The sequence below is a fragment of the Anomaloglossus baeobatrachus genome, chromosome 1, assembly GCF_048569485.1.
Source record: "Anomaloglossus baeobatrachus isolate aAnoBae1 chromosome 1, aAnoBae1.hap1, whole genome shotgun sequence".
Classification (NCBI taxonomy): domain Eukaryota; kingdom Metazoa; phylum Chordata; class Amphibia; order Anura; family Aromobatidae; genus Anomaloglossus; species Anomaloglossus baeobatrachus.
The window spans coordinates 354,570,019-354,595,780 of NC_134353.1; the positions used below are offsets into that span (position 1 = coordinate 354,570,019).

Sequence of the window (25,762 nt, forward strand, 5' to 3'; positions counted from 1 at the left end):
ACATCCTAGTTAATAAACAATTTTTTATTACTATCAAGTCAAGAAATGTATTTGTGTTGGTGATTTATGAAATATTACGGCATTATGGACCTACAATAAATGTAGTGAGATGAACAACCAAGCGTTACTGTTGGCAGGACACGGGACACATATAGTGTTCAACTTTTTTTCTCTAGACAATCATTCATCCTTGATATCCCAAATATTCTGACAGGGGCTTCGTCAGAGAAAGTAGCTTTTAGAACGCACAGGGAGTGGTATGTAGAGGGCAGAGGAAAGTTCTTCTTTTCTTTAATGAAACACTTTTTTACACAAGAATGGGTTGTAACCAGCTGGGATTTGGCCCAGAAGCGGATATCCTGCTGCCTGGGAGAATTGCACTCCTTATAAAATAAGGGTCAGATCTGTAATTTTGAGTCTTTGCATAAAATTGATGTATTTGTTAAGGGAGCCTGTTAGGTCTAATATGCACCCAGAACCACGAGCAGTTCTGGGTGTATATTGCTAATCCCTGCCTAACCGCCCCTGTATACACTAGCACAGATAAAGGGATCTTTAGAAAAAGTATTTCTAAAGATCTTTTACCGTATGCTAATGAGCGAGAGGACTAGTCCTCTGGGTGTTAGTTCCCCCCATTAGCATGTTAGTACATCCCTGTGGGCTTATGAATGCGCAGCGTCAGAGGATGATCTCATTCACCTCTATGCTGCTATCGCGTCGGATGCTGAATTTCGGATCAGTGCGCATGACCCTGGAGTTTCGGTCATGTGCACTATTTCATTTTGAAGCCAGGACGCGTACACCTGACTTCATAGGGCGCATGACCGAAACTCCGAGTCATGCGCACTGAGCCAAAATACAGCGTCGGACGAGATTGCTCAGTGGTCCCAGGTGTTGTTTTCAGGTGAAAGTAAATTTTTCATTTCATTTGGAAATCAAGGTCCCAGAGTCTGGAGGAAGAGTGGGAAGGCCACAATCCAAGCTGCTTGAGGTCTAGTATGAAGTTTCCACAATCAGTGATGGTTTGGGGAGCCATGTCATCTGCTGGTGTAGGTCCACTGTGTTTTATCAAGAACAAAGTCAGCGCAGCCATCTACCAGCAAATTTTAGAACCCTTGATGCTTCCCTCTGCCCACAAGCTTTTTGGAGAGGGAAATGTCATTTTCCAGCAGTACTTGGCACCTGTCCACACTGCCAAAATTACCAATACCTGGTTTAATAACTACAATATCACTGTGCTTGATTGGCCAGCAAACTCACCTGACCTAAACCCCTTAGAGAATCTATGGGGTATTGTCAGGAGGAAGATGAGAGACACAAGACACAACAATGCAGACGAGCTGAAGACTGTTATCAAAGCAACCTGGGCTTCCATAACACCTCAGCAGTGCCACAGGCTGATCACCTCCATGCCACGCCGCATTGATGCAGTAAGTCATGCAAAAGGAGCCCCCGACCAAGTATTGAGGCATTTACTCTACCATTTTGATTTTAATATCATTTTTTCAGTTGATCTTATGTAATATACTAATTATCTGAGATAATGACTTTTGGGTTTTCATTGGCTGTAAGCCATAATCATCAACATTAACAGAAATAAACACGTGAAATAGATCACTCTGTGTGTAATGACTCTATATAATATATGTTTCCCTTTTTGTATTGAATTACTGAAATAAATTAACTTTCATGATATTCTAGTTTATTGAGATGCACTTGTATGTGGTCAACTATAACTTTTGTGACACAGTACAAAGCTCAGAAAGAAAGGAGCACCTTTTGGACTTCAGATGTTGCTGGATTGGTTTGAGGGTGCCATGTCACATTGGCAGAGCCACTGCAGTACCACAACAGCAGAATTCCCTGATAAATGACCCCTTTTTACAAACTAACACCCCTCAATGAATTAATCTAGGGGTGCAGTGATCATATTGGCGCCACAGGTGTTTCACAGGATTTTGAACCATTGGCTGGTGAAGAAATAATAATTATATTTTTTTACCACAAAAAAATTGTTTTAGCCACAGATTTTGCATTTGCACACACTGAAATGAGTCAAAATGGCACCAAAAATTGTCACAAAACTTTTGCCAAATATGGCTGCACAGTATTGCTTAGCTACATGGCAAGATTCAGGAGGGAAAGAGCAGTATTTGACTCTTGGAGTACACATTTTTGTACAATAGTTTGCGGACTCCATATACAGAGTGCCAGATGAGCAGAATCTCTACAAAAGTGAATCCATTTAGGCAGTTACACCCCTCTAGAAATGTATCTCCAGGTATAGTGACAATTTTGACTACATGGGTGTTTTCCAGAAACAAGCACCAATGGATGTTGCTGAGTAAAATTTGTAAATCTGCCATTGTAGTGCCTAGTATATTGTAGTGCCCAGTACTTTGCAGTGCCCAGTACATTGAGCCCAGCTAGTGCTTCTGGAGACACGCCCCCCCCCCCCCCGTAAATTAAGCAATCTTCCTCACTACAGAAATGCTAAACATGTGGATGCTATATGTGGTGTAGGCACACTGTGGGGCTCAGGAGGGAGAGGGTCATCTGGATTTGGGAGCACAGACTTTGCTGGATTTTTTTTTGGGGGGGGCGGTCCAGAGTAGGGACTTGTTTTTTTTGTGAATTGATTTGAAGTTTTTATTGGGCACATTTTACATAAAATTCTGGATCATATTTATCCGTTCTCAACTTACATCAAAGTTTCCACCAAAATCTCTGAATGGTGTGAAATTATATATATATATATATATATATATATATATACACATACACATATATATATATATATATATCATGAGACAGCAGAGTCACTCTGGACTCCGTGTGGCTTCTGTTTAATGTTGTCCTTTTCAGAAGTACATAAAATTGTAGTTGACAGCGCTTTTATGCACCACTAAAAGACGAACACCGCCTGATCGTAGCACAGACTGTGTTCAAGGTGACTCCATCTGCCTCATTATAGGGTTTCCATCAGGTACAAAGTAACGAAATCCAGAGGATCACAGGCAGATGAATTACAAACTTTCCTTTATTTCATCGTTTTAAAAATGGATAGACAGCATCCATAAGGCACAGTTCATCCATCTTCCATCAGGGGTTCAACCTGAATCTCGTATTTCAGAGATTTACACGGAAACCTCAGTGAGTGTAAGTGCTTAGTGTAGAGCGCAGGATAAATGTGAGCCATGCCTTACTGCGATCTTTGGGAGGAAGATTGAATAAGTCAACAACAGGTCAAAAATTTCTAATTTCTTTTTTTTTTACGCCATCCTTTATGTTTTACACTGTGCGGTATTAGACCGCTTTCACATTTAGTTTTTACATTCTGTTCAGTGGTCCCGTCGGAGCTTCTGTCCGACACTCCTGCAAAATGTGTTTTGGACACATGTGCCGATGGGGCCATTGACTATAATGGAGCAGACGAAGTCAGTGTGTACTCTGTCTTGCACCATTTTTGGGCGTATACGCTTTCTGCAGGCGGACACCCGAACGTAGAAGACTACGTTCGGGTGTCCGCCTGCAGAAAGCGTATACATCCGAAAATGGTGCAAGACAGAGTAAATGCTGACTCCGTCTGCTCCATTATAGTCAATGGCCCTGTCGGCACATGCGTCCGAAATACGATTTGTGGTGGTGTTCGGACGAAAGCTCTGACGGGACCACTGAACTGAGGTAAAAAAAGGATGTGAAAGCGGCCTTAGTGATTAGGCGGCTTTACTCTTCAAGTTGGTGCGATTACAGTGATACCAGAGTTAGGCCATGTGCGCACTTACCGGATTTTGCAGCGGATTTTCTGCGGATTTGCTGCATGTTTCGCTGCAGAAAATGTTCATAACATCTCTGCAGTGAATCACCAGCAAAACCTAGGGGAAAAAAAAATCCTGTGCCCACTAGGCGGATTTTGACAGCTGCATGTTTTGCTGCGGGATTCCCGCAGCAAAAACAATTGCATGTCAATTCTTTTCCGCACATCGCTGCGGGATTTCACTCCATTGACTCCAATGTTAATCATGAAATCCCGCAGGGAATAACACAGGCAGCAAATTCTGTGCGGTTCACTGCGTTTTCCTGCGTTATTCCCTGCGGTATTTCGCGGTTTACCTCCGGTAATGTGCATCGCTTGTCTGCGGTTTTGCAGGGAAGTGATGTCATTACAGGAAGAGGAAGCCGTGCAGAGAGTAAACACACACATATCACAGACACACAGACATCACAGACATAGAATACAGACACAGACACATAGAACACACATAGAAAGCAAATGGAAATATAGAAAACAAAACACGTGGGCTCCACTGTATATTTACCATCCAGCCGAGGTAAGCACACAGCGGCGGCCCGGTATTCTCAGGCTGGGGAGGAAGAGGGGCAGGGTTAGTGTCCCCCGCCTCACTCCCCCCTCCCGCAGCCGAGAATATCAGCCGCAGCTGCCCCGGGACTGTCGAATGCATTATGCGGCAGTACTGGAATGTCCCCGGCTCTTCCTGCCGCCGTGTAGCAGTGGCAGTCAGGGTAATACAAGGAGTTAATGGTGGTGGATCAGCGCCATTAACTCCAGGCTTGATCATGGCAGCGTCTATGTGACAGCTGACATGATCAACCCGTAAGTAAAGTGAAAAAACACACAGAAAAATCCTTTATTTTAAATAAAACACATACAAGCCTCGTTCACCCTTTTATTAACCCCTCCCGAAACAAAGCTCCGGCGTAATCCACAGCTCCTGCGTCCTGCGATGCTTGCATCCAGCCGCGACTGACACAGACACTGCTGAATGCAGCCTCGCAGCGAGACAGCAGAGGTAACTCCAGGGAATTTCCCACGGCCGGTAATGTGAACTCACTGCCGACCGTGAGAATGCAGAGTGTGCTCACAGGGACTCTATCTCTCTATCCATCTATCTATCTATCCCTCTATCTATCCTTCTATCTATCCCTCTGTCTATCTATCCTTCTATCTATCCCTCTGTCTGTCTATCTATTCTTCTATCTATTCTTCTGTCTATTTCTCTATCTCAGAATGAAGTGACTTTTTTTTTTTTTTTCCAATGTGCTTTATTGCATTGAATGCAATAAAGCACATACCAACCCGCACACGGCAAAACCGCGGCAATACCGCGAACAATACCGCGGTAAAACCGCAGCAAACCGCATGTGGTTTTCGGGTGTGGTTTGCCGCGTTTTTTTTACCGCGGGTGCGGTAATCTTTGCATACCTGCGGAATTTTCTTGAGAAAATTCCATTTTCCAGTGCGCACAGGGCCTTATATAGTTTCTGTACGTTTGTCTAGCTTCACACACTAAAAAAAACACTATTTTACAAAAAAAAAAGTTATTGCAGCGACACATTTTGAGAGCTATAATTATTCTGTATTTCTGCAAACACAGTCATGTGAGTTGATGTTTTTATTGGTACTATTTTCGGGCACAATGTTTTTTGATTGATGATTATTCCGGATTTGGGAAGGCAGAATGAACATAAAACAGCAATTCAGGAATTGTTTTATGGGGTTTTTTTAATGACATTTACCTTGTGGTAAAATTATTAAGGCAACAATACCACATTTATAACTTTTTATGTTTTAAAGTTTTTACACAATATAAGCAATTTTATAGAAAGAGGACTTGATTTTGCATCGTTATATTCTGAGAGCTATGGCTTTTTTATTTTTCTGTAGACAGCGATACCATTTTTATTTACATGCAACTTTTTGACCGCGTTTAATTCCACTTTTTTTCCAGCACTATGATGAAAAAAGCATAGCTTTTTGCCACTTTTATTTATTTATTTTTTCACGGTGTTCACTGAAAGTGTGACAGATTCATAGAGCGGGTCGTTCTCAACGCAGCGATACCAAATCTGTGTACTTTTTTATTTTTGTTTTTACATTAATATATAATGTATTTGCTGGTATATATTTTTTTTTTTACATTTTTTTTTTTTTTTTTTTACCTAGTTCCAGGATAGGACATTAACTTTCCCTGCCCTGATGACTGATGTAATGCTCTGCAATGCTAGAGCATCAGATCAGGGACTGGAACACAGGCAGGAGGCGTGTCAGGTTGTGCTCAAGGCAGGACCTCAAAGACCTCCGTATCTGCGTGAACTTGCAACTATTTTTTGGCCAGGGCTCACCATGGAGACCATCAGCACAACGCGATTGAACTGCTATGCCGATCTATGTCGCTATCACTATTGAAACCAACAGAGGGGGCTAACTGCCAGCAATTGGCATAACCGATTGTGGGCGTTGGCGTTACAGCAGGGTGTCAATTATGATACATAGATTACACCCCCTGATGATATTGCCAGCACCAGTTTGCGGGTCTGCATCTCCCAGGCCACATACATGTTCAGCGGATTTCATGAAGGGGTTATAGCCTGCAGGAAAAATACCTTTTTCAATTTGAAGAGGTATTTCCTATATAACGCTGAATGAGTCCTTCTGTCCGAAGACGGGATGGAAAGAGGAAACTGTCCAGCTCCTAAATGGCTCCAGCAGTGCACAAGACACCTACCCCGCTCAGTCACAGGCCACGCCTCTTTACTAATGCAGAACTAAAACTGAAAGACGTCCCGTGTATGTACATGCAGCACATTATATATATATATATCTATATCTCAGTCCTTAAGAATACTGCACACACATATATATATATATATATATCAGTCCGCTCACTATACTGCACATTATATGTATATCAGTCCCCCAGTATACAGCTCATTATACTTATATTAATATATCAGTCCCATCAGAAAATTGCCTCCCAGTAAGATCATTCTGGTTGCCTATAGCATCCAGAGTGAAGCTTTCATCATTGAAACTGCTGAGGTAGAATGAAAGCTGTGCTCTGATTGGTTGCTATGGACAACTGGACCCTTATGAAGCTTAACGTATAGTCTTCTATCCATCTCTATTCACTATATAATGCTGAACGTGTCCTTCTGACCGAATCAGAGCTGGCGCTAGTATAGTGCTATGTTCACGTCAACATAGCACTGCGCATGCACCAGCCATCACCTCCGCCTGCCCACATTAGCATTATGGTGAGGGAGAGTAGAGGCGAGAAACCACCCGCCCACACCACACGTATCATGGTGAGGGAGGTCAGCAGCAGACATCACATGACCTGAAGATGGCTGCGCCTGTACAGAGGCTGCTGACCAGTGCACTGTTGTGCAGGGCATGGGCTGTGCGGGACGCAGGGGTTTGGCTTCTCCACCGGGGAGTGCAGGGTCTCTGTGGAGGTTGCACAGTGCTGTGTGTTTAAACAGGACGGCAGTGGTGTCTCAGAGCAGGACGTCCATGCAGTCGAAGGTGGAGGAGCTGGTGAAGCAGGATTAGCAGTGCAAGGGCCGGCCGAGGTCATAGATGTGCGAGGTGCTGCGCTCTGTTATCTGTCAATACACACACATGCGGTCAATTCACTGACGTCACCTGCACTGACTACTGCTGCTCTCTGTTATCTGCCAATACACTTATTCATTCACTATATAACGGTGATCAAATCCTTATGTCCCAAGCAAGGACGGAACCATTTGGCATGCGCATGCGCAGCGCTATGTTAATGTTCAATTCTTCAATAAAACGGTGCCACAGTCAGCACGTGCACATACTGCCAACTCCAGCGCCATTTTATTGAAGACACTGTCTCTGTGAATATCACCAGTCATGAGTTTGTTTCAGATGATATCCGCAGACACAGTGTCACAATAAAATGGTGCCGGTGTTGGCAATATGCACATGCACGGACTCCGGCACCATTTCAGAGAAGACTTCAACTACAGTGTGAACATAGCATTGTACACACACCGGCCATACAGCCGCGGCAAAAAAATAAAATAAAAGGGAAGGAAAGCAGTCAGGGGAGAAATAGATATAAAAAAGACCCTGACCACAAAGTCTTACCCCGATGCTAGATCATCGCCACCCGGGTGTAGAAAGGGTTCAATAGCTCTGTCATGTCTTAACCAAATACAGATTTCATCCATAAATTGAGAGTGAAAAATCAATCCAAGAAAAGAAAGAAGCAGGGGTTTTTTTCTATTAAAATATATTACAAAGTTGCTTATTTTCACGTGCACCACTGATTTAGGAAATAACATTAAGGCTAAGGGATCCAGATTTAGCTGTGGTGTTTCGCCATTTCATCTTCTTTAGAGTGGGCTTAACCAACAGCAATATCAAGCATGTATTATTGCAGATTTTTATTTTAAAGTTTACCTATTGTATAGTAGTCGATTAAATCTACAGAACCATACAGGTTGTGTTGCCCAATCCATGGACTAAAGTATCAATTATTGTCCAATTGTAATGTTTTTAATATTTGCAATGTTGTTTAAAGGTGTTTGCGTCAATTCCTTGATGGTTTTCACCGTGGATTTAACCCTTTGCTTTGGCTAAAGTAAAATGAGCCGCAAAATCTGCACGTAATAAGTGCGGGCATTGGAAACACGATCAAAGACAGGTAAAAAAGCGTATTCACTGTAATGGGTCTGTAATGTATCTGCAAAAATGATGCACAGCACCTGTACCAAAAAATCTGAGCTGTGAAAGATCCCTTATTGATGGAGATGGGGGATGGGAAGAGGCCCTTAACCAATCATGGCTTTATTAATATAGAAAGAGAACTTTCTCTAACTTTCCACCATTATACACTTTTTATGGAAATTTCTGTTTCTATATCACCTATAAAGTCATAACTGATTAAGGGAATCTGTCAGCAGGTTTTTGCTCCCCATCTGAGAGCAGCATAATGTAGAGACAGAGACCCTGATTCCAGCAATGTGTCACTTACTGAGCTGTTTGCTGTCATTTTGATAAAATCAATGTCTTCTCAGCTGCAGATCTAGCAGTTATACAGAGCTCATAATATGCAAGACTAGGTGGCAGCACACCAAATAGTCCCGTAATGATATAATCACTGATTAATCAGCAGTAAATTATCAAAAATACACTAAGCAGCCCAGTAAGTGACACATCGCTGGAATCAGGATCTCTGCCCCTACGATATGCTGCTTTCAGATTAGGTGTTAAAACCTGGTGACAGATTCCCTTTAAGGCCCCAGAGCTCAACCCACATCGCTGTCAGTAAGTGTTAGTGTGTACTTGCGTATAATGTGTTCATAGCAGACAATATGGAAGCCCTCATTCAGAGGACACAGATGTTGTGGGATGGGGGCCTCCAGTCACCCATAACTGATTGAGGGCTCCCTCCCCCACCAGCCATATTACTCCTTACTGAATGAGGGCCTCCATCACTGACAGCTGTACACATGTTATACATGAGTAGAAGTACACAGTATTCACATGTGCAAAATATAAACATAAATAGGCCTTTTGTTTTAAACTAGTATACTTTTCCAGAGATTTGGGCCTTTTTATTTAATGGTTCAAAAAGTATCCAGCTTGCCACTGTGGAATTCACACGAAGGTCAGAGCATGGACAGCGTTTCACCCCAGACACCACAAGTGGAAAACAAGGGAGGATAGGTCCAGCTTCACAATCAAAATATCTTCACTTATTTGATATGCAAGTACAAGGCGGATAACATATTAAAATATTCATAATTCTACGTGTCTCAGGTGTTATCCGTTTTGAACTCACATATCAAATAAGTGAAGATTGTTTGTTCCTGAAGCTGGACTTACCCTGTGATGCCCTGGCAAAACCAGGTAGTCACAAAAGTGTCCATCCTCCTTGTCACCACCAGAAACCCACCACCAGGTACAACACACAGCCATTAAAGCCTAGCCACCCCCTCGTGATAATAGGGACACACCAGTGGGCGGGATCAGACAGATGAGAACACCCACCTAGGGGTCCTGAGGTGTCAGAGGCGGGAACACAACAGTCAAGTCAAGTTTAAGCTGAGTCTAAGTCAAGTTGAAGTGTGGAGTAGTAGTGAGTGGAAGTCAAGTGCAGTCTGTGCAGTGTAGTCAGGGGTAGGGGCCCTTGGACTACTCGGCAAGGTGGCAGACAGTGGACAGGGCCACAGGCGACGGAGATCCGGTCGCGGGAGACCTAAAGAGGACCGGGGGCAGGGTTGTAGCCCGCCGGTGCAGACAGCGGGAATCCGGTCCGGAGGTCGTGCACAGTCGGGGTGCCTGGACCCTAGGACGAGGAAGGTTGCAAGCCCCTTGTTAAATAACCAGCAGAGGACGAGGTATCAGGCCTTGTTCTCCCGAAGCTCAGAGAGCGAAACGGAAGCCAAACGCGGGGGATAGGGTGTCGGTCAAAACCCAGAGAGATCCAAAGGGTCAGATTTCGCGGGCCACAGCTCCCAAATACATACAAAACCGGGAGTGGACTACTCCATTCCATGTGAAGTCGTCCAAAAGGAGAGACAAACACAGCGTGCAGGAGGAACGGACACCTGTTCACTAACCAGGGTGTGGGACCCGAATACACCCTCCAACAGCAGCCAGTCACTGACAACTTAGTTTACTACTGGACTTGTGTGCAATTACTGAACTGTGAGTACCCCATTGACCCCGGTCAATCCGACGTGCCACCTTCAGCAGCCATCACTCCCGTGTACCGACACAGGGCCCCGGGACTACACCTCCCCTACCCGTGGAGGGGATCAAATCTAGCTGCCCCGTTCCACCAGCCCCGGGCGCCCCACCAACAGGTAGCAGCGGTGTCACCATCCCTCACCGCAACCCACGGCGTCACAGACAATTCCCCCTGTAAACAATCCCCCCTTTTCCAATGGTTGTGAGGACAGACATCCGTGCGAGCCCGGGTCCGGTCACCACTCAAGCCGCAGCAGCAAACTCGGATCTGAGCAGGGCCCCCAGGGAAGCGGTAGCGGCCCCCGCCTGCAACAACCCTCCCTTGTTTTCTTTTTATTTAGGCTATGTGCGCACTGAGCGTTTTTGCGCATTTTTAGGGTGTGTATTTGTTGCATTTTTGGGCTCAAAACTGCATAACTTTGCTTCTCCAGCAAAGTCCAGCACTTTTCATTTTTGCTGTCCGCACACAGCTTTTTTTTTAGCTGCGTTTTTGAGGTAAAAAAAAAAATGGACGTCAATTCTTTCCTGCATTTTTCACCCATACAATGCATTGGAAAAATGCAGCAAATCGCAGTGATAAAAAACAGCAAAATGCAGCCGCAGGTGCGTATTTTAGTGTTTTTGTGCGTTTTTGGTGGCCAAAAACGCAGCGTCAAAAAAACGCTTTGTGCGCACATAGTCTTAGTGCTAATTGTTATGCTCTTTAAGATGCTCTGCATTATTACCGTTGGCAAAGAACATGAACATTTTCACTAAGTATAAAGTATAATTCTGGAATCGTATGACAGATTTAAAAAAAAAAATAAATAATAATAATAAATGTATACTCCGGGGAGAAGCAGCATTAAAATAAAACTTTTAAGCTACTTATTTAAGCTTTATATATAATAATAAATATTTGTGTGCATGGCCCCTGGTTTATTGTGAGCATTGTGAAAAATAGCTTGAAATTTAACTATGGAACTTGAGCCCAAATTAGTAACTAGTGACAAATGCTGCCGGATTACCAAGTACCATGGACCAACGTTAGATTTCTTAAAGGAGTTGTTCACTACGCGAACAACCCCTTTTCAATCACCATGTTTGCCCCCGATAAAATAACAACACTTCTGCTCACAACCGATGCCGATGCTCTTCCAGCAGTGTTAGCATTTACACTCCCGGAGCTCACATGACGTTGTTTTGACCAATCAGCACTGGCTTTGGATGAATTGAACATCAAGGGAAAGTCAGAGCAGAGACTGGCTGCCCACTTCCTCCTTATGTTTGATATGTCAAAGGCAGGGTGAAGCCACTGCTGATTGGGCGCATGGCTTGAATGACAAAACAATGTCACATGAGTCCCGGGAGAGCGAGTGCCGACACCACTGGAACAGCAACATGCTACTTGGACAACACTACTTAGAATGGCAACACTCCTTTAACAATAGCATAAAGAGAAGACATATTCTGTGTCATACAACTGGCTTTTCATACTTATTGCTCATTTGCAGTCACATTTATCACATACTTACATGTTCGTATTACACAGGGTTCTCATTGCTCCTACATGCTGTTGCTGAGGAGCAGGATATGATACTAAGGCTGGAGTGAACTCCTGAGGAGAGGTCAGGTACTGAGGAGTGTAAGACTGATGATGGAGCAGGGCTTGCTGCTGCTGTAACTGAACCTGTTGATGATACTGATGAACCTAGTTACAAAAATAAATACATAAAGCAATGAGTTGCAGTTATTCGCCTTCTTAAAGAAGACCCGTCACCAGGTCAAAAATGATCCATTTTTCCATGCATTTTATTTTCACTGCTCAGCTGAGTTTTCCATTTTTTGTTTTAAATCCACCATACTGTTCCAGAGATTTGTGTCTTAAACATTTGCACTAAATTATATGGTCAGAAGGTGTTGCTGATGGGATTTTATTGGTGTGCGTTTTTAGGTTGTTCTGTATAATTACCATAAGCCATTCTCTCATGGAAAAGACCATTAAAATATCCAATGTATAAATAAAAAGGTACAACTTTTTGAAAATAGAAAATACTCAGGGAAGCAAAAGGAAGAAAATAAGAGCAAGAACTGGTCATTTTTGACCAGGTAAAATGATTTTTTTTAAAAAAAAAATTCAGCCATATTTTTCTATGGTGTCTGAAGATTTTTGACCAGGTGACAGTACCTTGTTAAAGTGTACATACATTCTTTACCATTAAAATTGCAATACCAAAAATAGTTGTGGAATTATGGAAATCACTGGACAAATAGACATGTTACTGATATGCAAAGTCTGAAAAAATGGGAAATAAAATGTTCAAAACATCTTGATCTATTCAGTATCAAGTATGAGAGCCATGTGCAAAAATAAGTTCACTTCCACACCATGGCATACTGTCATTCAGTATATCAGAAAACCGACCAGCAGCTTCCACAAATGTGAATAAGCGTCAACTGAAAAAACAACATAACTACAAAAGCATATCCAGTGGGACTCAATAATATAAGAATACATTGGCATTGCATTATTGCTCTAGGAATATTAAAGAAAGGAGAAAAATATACAGCTAATGTGAAAAATGAGTAAAAAGACATAGGCATTACTGCTTTGGAAATATTGACAAAAAGTGATTCTTAGCTAATGTATTGGCCAATCCATGTAAGCCCGATGACCTCCACAAGGTGATATTATATCGGGAACCTAACTGTAAATGCCTCTATGTGAGATTAAAAATCTGCGTGTTTGGGCAGATAGGTCCCTGGCTAAAAAAGAAGGTGGACACAACCTGGCTATGGGGCGGAGTGCTACGTCAGAACAAATGTACTACAACTAGATCGGAAAACTGACCAGCAGCTTTCACAAATGTAAACCGGCACCAACAAAAAAAAACATAACTATAAAAATATATCCAGTGGCACTCAATAATATAAGGATATATTGGCATTGCATTACTGCTATAAGAATATTAGAGAAAGGAGAAAAATGTATAACTACAAAAGCAAATTCAGTGGCTATGTTGTTTTTTCAATTGGCGCCTGTTCACAGCTAATGGTGAACTTGAACATTTTTCCGGGAGATCTTCGAGTTTAGTAATCTCCTGATTACTAACCTTGGGCTTGATGACAGCTGTAATTGTTTTACAAATCGTACCTGTCATTAACCACTTATTTTATCCCAACTGCCACCGTACCAGGGCAATCGAATCAGCCAGGTAAGTGCGATTTTCACATCTAATGGATGTGTCAATTCTCAAGTGGTTGCAGGCTGCTATTTTTAGGCTAGGGAGGGCACCATACGTATAGGCCTCCCCAGCCTGAGAATATCCGCCCCCAGCTGTCTGCTTAATATTGGCTGGGTATCAAAATTGGGGGGACCACATGGTGTTTTTTTTGCTTTGTTTTTTTTTTTAATTATCTATTTAAATAATTAAAAATAAATGCTGCATGGGGTCTTTTATATTTTAATACACAGTCAAGATAAAGCACAAAGCTGAGGGCTGCAGCCTCCAGCTGTTTGCTTTATCTGCACTGGGTATTAAAATATGGGGGACCCTAAGCTATTTTCTAATTATTCATTTAATTTTACACTCCACTTCAGGACCCAGACAGCTAGTGTGAGGGCAACCAATCAAAGATGGTGGAAGGCTGGCAGTCTAACTGCAACCAATCACAGACGTTGTCACAGAGGTTGGGTGGGGGAAGCAGTGAATAGTCATAAGTTTTCATGAGCTGACCCAGAAGAAGCGTGACAGCCATGTGGAAACTCAGTAAGTATAACTGTCCTGATTTAATCCCCACTTCCTTTTGCAGCCCCCTATACCATGCTAACAGTAGTTTCACCATTTTATAACACTTAAGTTAAGGTTCCTTAGACTTATAAGGGGTTTGGGTCAAGTCAGGTCCCGAATCTGACTTTTTTTTTTTTTTTTTTTTTTAATGTCCGGCTGGACTCGAACATCCATTGGGTTCGCCCATTTCTAATCACTGTCTGTCATCATAGGGAAAGTAAAGAGCTGCAGTAATTCATATCTTCTACTATGTCCCATGACAAACAGAATGGTTTAAGTTGAAACAGGGATATACAGTATATTTAGTAGATTAATGGAGATAAGTTTTAAGGAGAACTACACACACACACACACACACACATTATATATATATATATATATATATATATATATATATATATATATATATATATATATATATATATATATATATATATATATATATATATATATATATACTAGAAGGTGGCCCGATTCTACGCATCGGGTATTCTAGAATTTAGGTATTGTGTAGTTCATGTATGATTTTTGTTTTATATATATATATATATATATATATATATATATATATATATATATATATATATATATATATATAGATGTTGTTGTGTGTAGTTACCAAGTGTTTGTGTAGGGCGCTGTACATGTTCTGAGTGTCGCGGGGGGTGAGAGCGGTGTTGTATGTGTTGCGTTGTTTGTGGAGCGCTGTGTGTCTGTAGCGTTGTGTGTGTGTGTGTGTTGTGCGGTTTGTGTGTGTGTGGTGTGTTTTGGGGGGAGGTATGTTTTGAGCAATGTGTGTGTTGTGCAGTATGTGCGTATATTTGTGTGTGCAGCGTTGTCTGTGTGTGTGGGTGTCTGTGTAGGGCGTTGTTTGTGATTCCTAGTGTGTGTGTGTTGTGCAGTGCGCGTGTGTGTGTGTGTTGGGGGGAGGTGTGCACCTCCCATCGTGCTCCATCCCCCATGCTGCGCACCCCCCATCGTGCTGCATCCCCCATGCTGCGCACTCCCAAACGTGCTCCATCCGCCATGCTGCGCACTCCCAAACGTGGTCCATCCGCCATGCTGCGAACTCCCAAACGTGCTCCATCCGCCATACTGCGCACTCCCCATCGTGCTGCATCCCCCATGCTGCGCACTCCCAAACGTGCTCCATCCGCCATGCTGCGCACTCCCCATCGTGCTCTATCCGCCATGCTGCACACTCCCAAACGTGCTCCATCCGCCATGCTGCGCACTCCCAAACGTGCTCCATCCGCCATGCTGCGCACCCCCTATCATGCTCCATCCGCCATGCTGCGCACTCCCAAACGTGCTCCACCCGCCATGCTGCGCACTCCCAAACGTGCTCCATCCGCCATGCTGCGCACTCCCAAACGTGCTCCATCCGCCATGCTGCGCACTCCCAAACGTGGTCCATCCGCCATGCTGCGCACTCCCAAACGTGCTCCATCCGCCATGCTGCGCACTCCCAAACGTGCTCCATCCGCCATACTGCGCACTCCCCATCGTGCACCATCCGGCATGCTGCGCACTCCCAAACGTGCTCCATCCGCCATGCTGCGCACTCCCAAACGTGCTCCATCCGCCATGCTGTGCACTCCCAAACGTGCTCCATCCGCCATGCTGCGCACTCCCAAACGTGCTCCATCCGCCATGCTGCGCACTCCCAAACGTGGTCCATCCGCCATGCTGCGCACTCCCAAACGTGCTCCATCCGCCATGCTGCGCACTCCCAAACGTGCTCCATCCGCCATACTGCGCACTCCCAAACGTGCTCCATCCGCCATACTGCGCACTCCCCATCGTGCACCATCCGGCATGCTGCGCACTCCCAAACGTGCTCCATCCGTCATGCTGCGCACTCCCAAACGTGCTCCATCCGTCATGCTGCGCACTCCCAAACGTGCTCCATCCGCCATGCTGCGCACTCCCAAACGTGCTCCATCCGCCATGCTGCGCACCCCCCATCATGCTCCATCCGCTTGGGAGTGCGCAGCATGCCGGATGGTGCACGATGGGGAGTGCGCAGTATGGCGGATGGAGCACGTTTGGGAGTGCGCAGTATGGCGGATGGAGCACGTTTGGGAGTGCGCAGCATGGCGGATGGACCACGTTTGGGAGTGCGCAGCATGGCGGATGGACCACGTTTGGGAGTGCGCAGCATGGCGGATGGACCACGTTTGGGAGTGCGCAGCATGGCGGATGGAGCACGTTTGGGAGTGCGCAGCATGGCGGATGGAGCACGCTTGGGAGTGCGCAGCATGGCGGATAGAGCACGATGGGGAGTGCGCAGCATGGCGGATGGAGCACGTTTGGGAGTGCGCAGCATGGGGGATGCAGCACGATGGGGAGTGCGCAGTATGGCGGATGGAGCACGTTTGCTCAGCCTCTCTCCTTCCAGCCTCCCTCAGCATCAGCCTCCCCCTCCCAGCCTTCCCCAAGATCAGCCTCTCTGCTCCCAGCCTCCTCCAGCACGCCGTGCTCCTCTGCCGACACTCACCCACACCCGATCGCATCCACTCACCCACACAACCGATCGCATCCACTCACACACACAACCGATCGCATCCACTCACACACACAACCGATCGCATCCACTCACACACACCAGATCGCATCCACTCACACACACCAGATCGCATCCACTCACACACACCAGATCGCATCCACTCACACACACAGACAATGACGATATTGCACATACGCGCTGATACTCACAACATCCGGGGATATCACATGCTTCTGGCCATGTGATCCTCCCGCAGGTCCTGGAAGCTCACAGCACAATATCGCCGCCGAGAAGCAAGCGATATCCCAGGATGTTGTGAGTATTTGGATGCGATGTGATGTGTGAGGTATGTGTGAGTGTGATCTGATTTGTGTGTGTGTGCTGTTATGTGTGTGCTGTTATGTTATGTATGTTCCGCAGCTGCAGGACCTTGATGTGTGGATGCGATGTGATGTGTGTGTGAGGTGTGTATGAGAGTGAGTGTGAGCCGGTGTACACTGGTAACTATGATACACATCGGGTAACTAAGGGACCTTAGTTACCCGATGTGTATAATGGTTACCAGCTTTCACGGCCTCCGTTAAGATCCCAGCATCGCAAGGTTATGTCTGGCGCTGCCGGGATCCTGACGGAGCCGGTGTAGAAGCAAGCGATATCCCAGCATGTTGTGATGTGTGAGCTGTGTGTGAGAGTGAGTGTGAGAGTGAGTGTGAGAGTGAGTGTGAGAGTGAGTGTGGTCTGATGTGTGTGTGTGTACTCACCTGGGAATCGGAGCCCCGTGTCAGTTGCGCCAGAGCGAGCGTGCATTGCGTGAGGGGGGCGGGGCCTGCAGAGAGCCGGGGCGAGAGGCCAATCCGTGTGGGGGGGCGGGGCCATGGCGAGCCCAGCGGCCAATCAGCTTTGTGTCACCGTAAGGACACAATTTCGGAGCATGACAGACAGACAGACAGACAGACAGACAGACAGACAGACAGACAGACAGACAGACAGACAGAATAAGGCAATTATATATATAGATATATATATACACATATATATACACATATAGATATACAGACAGACACACACACACACTATATACAGTGTATGTATATATATCAATAAGATACTTCGTAATATATCTTATAAGAAAATAAGGTATTTTTCCCTACGTATAAGTATCATTCACTCTTGAAAACTGCTCCAATCTGTCGTAACTGAGGGTCTCATAATATAGCTGCTGCCTACACACATCTATGGAGAGGGGAAGAAAGGAAACAAGCAGAGAGACACAAACAAAAAACTGCTGTAGCTTCTAGTAACTAGAGCCTGTAGAGATGAAAACTGAAAAAAAGCAAGCTACATGTTATAGAATAGTGTTATTCCTCACGTAGACACAAGTCAACAACATGGAAGCTTTAAAACTGTGTGGAAAAAGTGATTAAAATGATCACAAATTAAACATGAAGTCCACAACAGCCAACAAGGGCCACTGAAAAATAAGAAGTAATATAGAATTAGAGAAACACCGATATTACCCTGACTTACCATGGCTGGATACTGCGGTGGGATATGTTGCTGCTGGTATAGGGAGTGCATCAAATATTGTTGCTGGAGAAATTGCTGCTGACATGCCTGTTGATACTGTATAGAACAAAGACACTGGTGTTTAGTGCATAGTCATCTATATAGAATGGAAAATTGTTAAGTCACTTTTCTTACTACTTTCACTGAGAACATAAAGAAAATATCTGGTAAAATGCAAGAATTAGTAGTTGAGCAAACTTTTTGCGACCTGTGTTGTTTTATTTTGTTTTAAGCAGCTCCCCAAAAATGTGCATAGCTGGGGTCGGAGAGGGCATGACTACGCTCAGCCATTAAATTCTTCAGTAGTGTCGGCATTTCTTAACCCAAAAATGTCCTTGACTGGAGTAATATTTCTTGTGTAAGAAATACCACCACTATTGATGAATTTGACAAGTGGGCGTAGTGACTTTGTGAGGCACACAGATGAGCATGCAACAAATATGTATGCCAAATTCATAAAAGGGTAGTCCTAGCTCAAAGATCCTATCCCAATACGCAATAGGTGTAATAATAATAATAATAATAATAATAATAATAATAGCAAATACCTCTACTTAGAAATGTAGTACAGTTCTCCTGATTAACTATGTCACTTGCCTCATGTGCAGGGCATTGCAGCTTAGGTATCCATGGTTACAACCACTTATATAGTGACAGTTAGTTGCTAGTGGGCATAGCCATGGATACTTAAGCTACTATAATACCTTCTACATGAGGTAAGCAACATAACTAATCAGGAGAACTATTCTATAATTCTAATTGGAGGCATTTGAAAATATTATTAATATTACACATTGGGATAGGATCTTGGTTTCGGATACCCCTTTAAGTCTTACTCCTGCACGGCCCTCATTAAAGCTGGCGTACCAAATGCCAGCCTTAATTAATCTTAAATTGTCTCCCATCCACCTCAACGTAATTCCTTTACATGATTGAAATAAACTTTCCTGTAAGAAGGTACGGTATAGTGGGGCCATACACATTAATCTAAAAGGCCCAGCAGGCAGACCTGCGGTGTGTAGGGGATAGGAGAAAATGAGACAGCCTTTGGGATTACTAACACTTCTTACCAAAATAATTGGATTTAATGGTACCCCCATGTGCCAGAATTCAGCATCTGGTGACAAACAATGGGGGCAACTATCACGAGACAGTCTACCCATCCTTTGTAGATCAAACAGGAGAAAAAAAACGAGTTATAATGCTCAAAAACATATTTTTATTAATCATAAAAACACCCATAAACGGATAAGGCAATCAAATAAGTTTTTATAAAGAAATGCAGAATACAGGGGTAGATGACTAAAATGGCAACACTGGCCTGCAAATATCATAAATAGGGCTGCTTATGATTGCAACAACCATAACCAATTTATAATTTAATATGATCAAAAGAGGCCAATACAAAGCTAAAACCAGACACTCATGGAATGATCAAGGATTTAACAAAATAGGTGCAAAATAGCAACACTCACATTACCATTCCACTGCATACATCAGTATTATCAAATTAGAGAGTGCCAAGTTTACACCTACAAATACCATATCCATATGGTTAAAAGTGTCAAGGAGTGCAGGCAGGCCAAGACATGGAGGAGTAATCCGCCCAAGGAAAGGAAACCCCCAACGTACGTTTCACACTCTAAATAGATTGCTTTATCAATTTGATTCCCCCCTGATGAAGCAAGCTATTTAGGATGTTTCTTGGGTGGCACCCTTGTAATGAGACACCTCTTACAGGCCATCAGTTGAACCAGCTGATATAATTTTCACTAAGCAGCAAGATTGCGTTCTAATTACTGATAGTTTTCAGCTGATGTCATGACTTTCCATAGCTTTTTTTCACCTCTTTCTTCATGTGTTTAATACTTTTTTTTGACCTGTGAAACATCCTATGATGGGTAAAACCAGTGAGCTGTCCCAAGTCCTTTGAAAACTTATTATTGCAAAAGATGACAATTGCTTACATAAGAATTTCTAAACTACTGAAGGTTTCAGTGAGCACTGTTGGAGCCATAATGTGGAAGTGGAAAGAACATCATTTCACCATAAACCAGCCACAAATAGGTACTCTCAGCAAAATTTCAGACAAAGGAGTGAAAATAATTATCATAAGAGTTTTCCAAATGCTAAGGACCACCTGTGGAGAGCTACAGAAAGACCTGGAATTAGCAGGTACAATTGTTTCAAAGAAAACAATAAGTAATCACCTAACATCCATGGCCTGTATACATGCTCACACACACAAGACTCCATTGCCTTAACAAACATTATGATCAAGCATATTTAAAGTTTGCTCAAAAACATTTAGACAAACCTGTGAAATACTCAGAAAATATAGTCTACTCAGATAAGACCAAGATTGAACTCTTTGGATGCCATATTACATACTATGTTTGAAGGCCAAAAGGCACTGCATATCAACACTAAAACACCATGCAAACAGTGAAGTCTGGAGGTGGGAACATCATGATGTGCGGCTGTTTTTAAACAAACGGTACAGGCAAACTTCATATAATTGAAGGAAGGATTAATGAACAAATGTCCAGAGACATTCTTGATAAAATTCTTCTGCCATCTACCAAGATGCTGAAGATGGAACAATGGTGGAAATATTTCAGCAAAGAATGAGCCGAAACACGATCGGCATCACAGCGATGTCACCGCGACGTCACTAAGCGGCCGGCCAATCAAAGCGGAGGGGTGGAGATGAGCGGGACGAACATCCCCGCCCACCTCCTTCCTTCCTCATTGCTGTCGTGTGGCAGGGTAAGGAGAGGTTCCTCGTTCCTGCGGCGTCACACGTAGCGATGTGTGCTGCCGCAGGGACGAGGATCAACTTCGCCCACGCGACAGCAGCGATATTTGAGAATGGACCCTCATGTCAACGAGGAGCCGATTTTGGACGTTTTTGCAACGATCCAAAATCGCTCCTAGGAGTCACACACAACAAGATCGGTACAGCGGCCGGATGTGCGTCACAAATTCCGTGACCCCCAACGAGATCGCTGTAGCGATCTCGTAGCGTGTAAAGCCCGCTTAAGTGTGTTCAATACTATTTCCGTATCATTTCTCATTATTACACATCACTAAAGTAATGGACATCTAAGTTTTAATTTCTTTACTTGTGTGGATTGGATGGGTTGTTACAGACATCTGGTAAGAATTTCAATTCAATAGCAGCTTTAGAATTATATTTACTTTGAAAATTGGTGAGGTGTTCAATACTTATTTCACCTGCTATATATATACACCATACATACAGACACACGCACAAACAAACAAAACAGACCTGCTTTATGTAGGCGTCCTGGAGCAGTTGCGGTGGCTGGAATTGATGCAGCTGCTGTAATCTCCAGTCTCCTGGCTGAAGCTGCTGTAGAAACTCTGTGCTGCTGTGAGGACTGTTGGCTATTTTCCTGGCCCAACAATGTGCTAGGGCCCATTCCCAGGTCGTGGAGTTGTTGGATCTGTAGTTGCTACAACATGATATGACAAATATTTGTAAATCAGTAATCACTTATATATTATATATAGATATACGTATAATATAGATATATAATATAATAATAAAATATATATATTACATATATATACCGTATTTTTCGCTTTATAAGACGCACCTGATTATAAGACGCACCTAGGTTTTAGAGGAGGAAAATTAAAAAAAAAAAAAAAAAGAATTGAGCCAAATAGTGTGCTAAAACATTTTAATAAATTAAAAAAAACATTATTTTAACAATTTAGACTCAACAGGAGGGTCTGTTATGGGGGGATCTGTGGATGATGCACTGCTGTGGGGGGACCTGTGGATGACACTGCTATGGGGACCTGTTGATGACACTGCTATGGGGAACCTGTGGATGGCGCACTGTTATGGGGGACCTGAGGATCATGCACTATTATTGGGGACCTGTGGATGACACTGCTGTGGGGGGACCTGTGGATGACACACTGCTATGGGGGACCTGTGGATGACGCACTATTATGGGGGGACCTGTGGATGACGCACTATTATGGGGGACCTGTGGATGACGCACTGTTATGTGGGATCCGTGGATGACACGGCTATGGGGGACCTGCATGATGCACTTTTATGGGGATCTGGGACTACCACCCCCCCTCATCCTTAGGAATACACCCATGTACTGTATACCATACATGGCTGTATTCTGAAAGATGAGGGGGGTGGTAGTCACATTAACACTTTGGCCACTACATTAGTCCCTCCCCTGGAGTGCTTACACTAAAGGACTACAGCCCCCCATCATCCTTCTGAATACACCGATTGATACAGTATATTCTGAAGGCTGATGATGGGGGTTGTGTTCCCCTTCAGTGTTTTTTGCTCACCTATTAGGGACCCTTCGTTCAACTGTCAGGCTCAGATCACTGATTGGTGGAGGCAGCTCTGCAGAAGTTTGTCTCCACCAATCAGCATCCAGCCCTAGCGAGGAGAGGGAGAATCGTTCTCCTCTCTCTCCTCTTTCTTATGATAGATCTCCGCAGCAGCCGGAGACTAAAATGGAGCCCGCGCATGCGCAGATCGTGATCTTTGAGAGCCGCGATCTCTATCTGCGCCTGCGTAGCCTCCGACGCGATGGACTTCAGGAAAATGGCTACGGAAGGCAGCGCATGCGCAGATGGAGATCTCGCTTCTCCGAGATCTCCATCTGCGCCTACGTCACCTTCCACAGCCATTTTCCGGAAGTCGCGTTGGAGGCAGCGCAGGCGCAGATAAAGATTTCGGCTATGGTGACCGCCACCGCAGCCGATTGCCGGGGGATCCATGGCGGCCGCCACCCGCAGCCGATTGCCGGGCGATCCATGGCTGCCGCCACCGCAGCCGATTGCCGGGGGATCCATGGCGGCCGCCACCGCTCAGCCGATTGCCGGGGGATCCATGGGCGGCCGCCACCGCAGCCGATTGCCGGGGGATCCATGGCGGCCGCCACCCGCAGCCGATTGCCGGGCGATCCATGGCTGCCGCCACCCGCAGCCGATTGCCGGGGGATCAATGGCGGCCGCCACCGCAGCCGATTGCCGGGGGATCCATGGCGGCTGCCACCGCAGCCGATTGCCGGGGGATCCATGGCTGCCCGCCACCCGCAGCCGATTGCCAGGGATCCACTGCCGGCCGCACCAGCCTCCTGTGACTCACTCCATCGCCGCATTACTGCCCGGTAAGTTACAGTCACTTTGTAAGACGCAACCCTATTTTCCCCACAATTTTGGGGGGAAAAAAAGTGCGTCTTATAAAGCGAAAAATACGGTGTATATATATGTATATATATATATATATATATATATATATATATTAGAAAAAAACAGAATGAAACAGGGGTTCCCTTGCTGGTTTCCCACACTGGTACTAACCTGAGTTCAAACCATACTGTGAAAAAACTAAATAACTTCTACCTGAAAACATAAATGGAGGCATTTAGAATATTATAATGGCCATTGCAATACCAGCCCAGCGCCCCTTCAAGGTCCTACACTACACTGAATCTTCTCTGGGTTTTAAAAAAACCTACAAGATCAGCTGGTAAACAAAAAGGGGGCTAATGAATATATAATAATACACACACACACATTTTATATATATATATATATATATATATATATATATATATATATATATATATATATATATATATATATATATATATATATATATATATATATATATATACAGTCAGGGCCAGAAATATTTGGACAGTGACACAAGTTTTTGTTATTTTAGCTGTTTACAAAAACATGTTCAGAAATACAATTATATATATAATATGGGCTGAAAGTGCACACTCCCAGCTGCAATATGAGAGTTTTCACATCCAAATCGGAGAAAGGGTTTAGGAATCATAGCTCTGTAATGCATAGCCTCCTCTTTTTCAAGGGACCAAAAGTAATTGGACAAGGGACTCTAAGGGCTGCAATTAACTCTAAAGGCGTCTCCCTCGTTAACCCTGTAATCAATGAAGTAGTTAAAAGGTCTTGGGGTTGATTACAGGTGCGTGGTTTTGCATTTGGAAGCTGTTGCTGTGACCAGACAAGATGCGGTCTAAGGAACTCTCAATTGAGGTGAAGCAGAACATCCTAAGACTGAAAAAAAAAGAAAAAATCCATCAGAGAGATAGCAGACATGCTTGGAGTAGCAAAATCAACAGTCGGGGTACATTCTGAGAAAAAAGGAATTGACTGGTGAGCTTGGGAACTCAAAAAGGCCTGGGCGTCCACGGATGACAACAGTGGTGGATGATCGCCGCATACTTTCTTTGGTGAAGAAGAACCCGTTCACAACATCAACTGAAGTCCAGAACACTCTCAGTGAAGTAGGTGTATCTGTCTCTAAGTCAACAGTAAAGAGAAGACTCCATGAAAGTAAATACAAAGGGTTCACATCTAGATGCAAACCATTCATCAATTCCAAAAATAGACAGACCAGAGTTAAATTTGCTGAAAAAACACCTCATGAAGCCAGCTCAGTTCTGGAAAAGTATTCTATGGACAGATGAGACAAAGATCAACCTGTACCAGAATGATGGGAAGAAAAAAGTTTGGAGAAGAAAGGGAACGGCACATGATCCAAGGCACACCACATCCTCTGTAAAACATGGTGGAGGCAACGTGATGGCATGGGCATGCATGGCTTTCAATGGCACTGGGTCACTTGTGTTTATTGATGACATAACAGCAGACAAGAGTAGCCGGGATGAATTCTGAAGTGTACCGGGATATACTTTCAGCCCAGATTCAGCCAAATGCCGCAAAGTTGATCGGACGGCGCTTCATAGTACAGATGGACAATGACCCCAAGCATACAGCCAAAGCTACCCAGGAGTTCATGAGTGCAAAAAAGTGGAACATTCTGCAATGGCCAAGTCAATCACCAGATCTTAACCCAATTGAGCATGCATTTCACTTGCTCAAATCCAGACTTAAGACGGAAAGACCCACAAACAAGCAAGACCTGAAGGCTGCGGCTGTAAAGGCCTGGCAAAGCATTATAGAAAGAGGAAACCCAGCGTTTGGTGATGTCCATGGGTTCCAGACTTAAGGCAGTGATTGCCTCCAAAGGATTCAGGCAGACAAAGATATAAAACCTAAAATATAACTTTTATTGGTATATAGCTAAAAGTGAATCTCAATTCACTCAAGGTGAGTAAAAACAGACAAACAATAACAAAAAAATATAGTCATGTTGCCATAGGGCTACATATACCAAAATCAGATGCACACTGATGGCAGCACTCGTATTTCACCAGTTATTTGTGAGTACTACTCAAATGAGGCTGCCTAGGTATAGTATGACTATAGATGGACACACACTACCTTATGCCCTTGGGGCTGCAACCATCATAAATTACAGATAGTGGTGTCCAAACATCA

At 44.1% G+C, this 25,762-nt stretch overlaps 1 protein-coding gene across 1 annotated transcript in view; it reads right to left on the reverse strand.

Moving 5' to 3' along the window:
• BMP2K (BMP2 inducible kinase) overlaps positions 1–25,762 on the reverse strand; it is a 276,469-nt gene that overhangs the window by 43,212 nt on the left and 207,495 nt on the right. Inside the window, 5 exon segments of the mRNA XM_075352427.1 lie at positions 12,043–12,218; positions 18,335–18,430; positions 21,666–21,755; positions 21,757–21,816; positions 21,818–21,852. Of these exon segments, the coding sequence (XP_075208542.1) occupies positions 12,043–12,218; positions 18,335–18,430; positions 21,666–21,755; positions 21,757–21,816; positions 21,818–21,852 (457 nt within the window).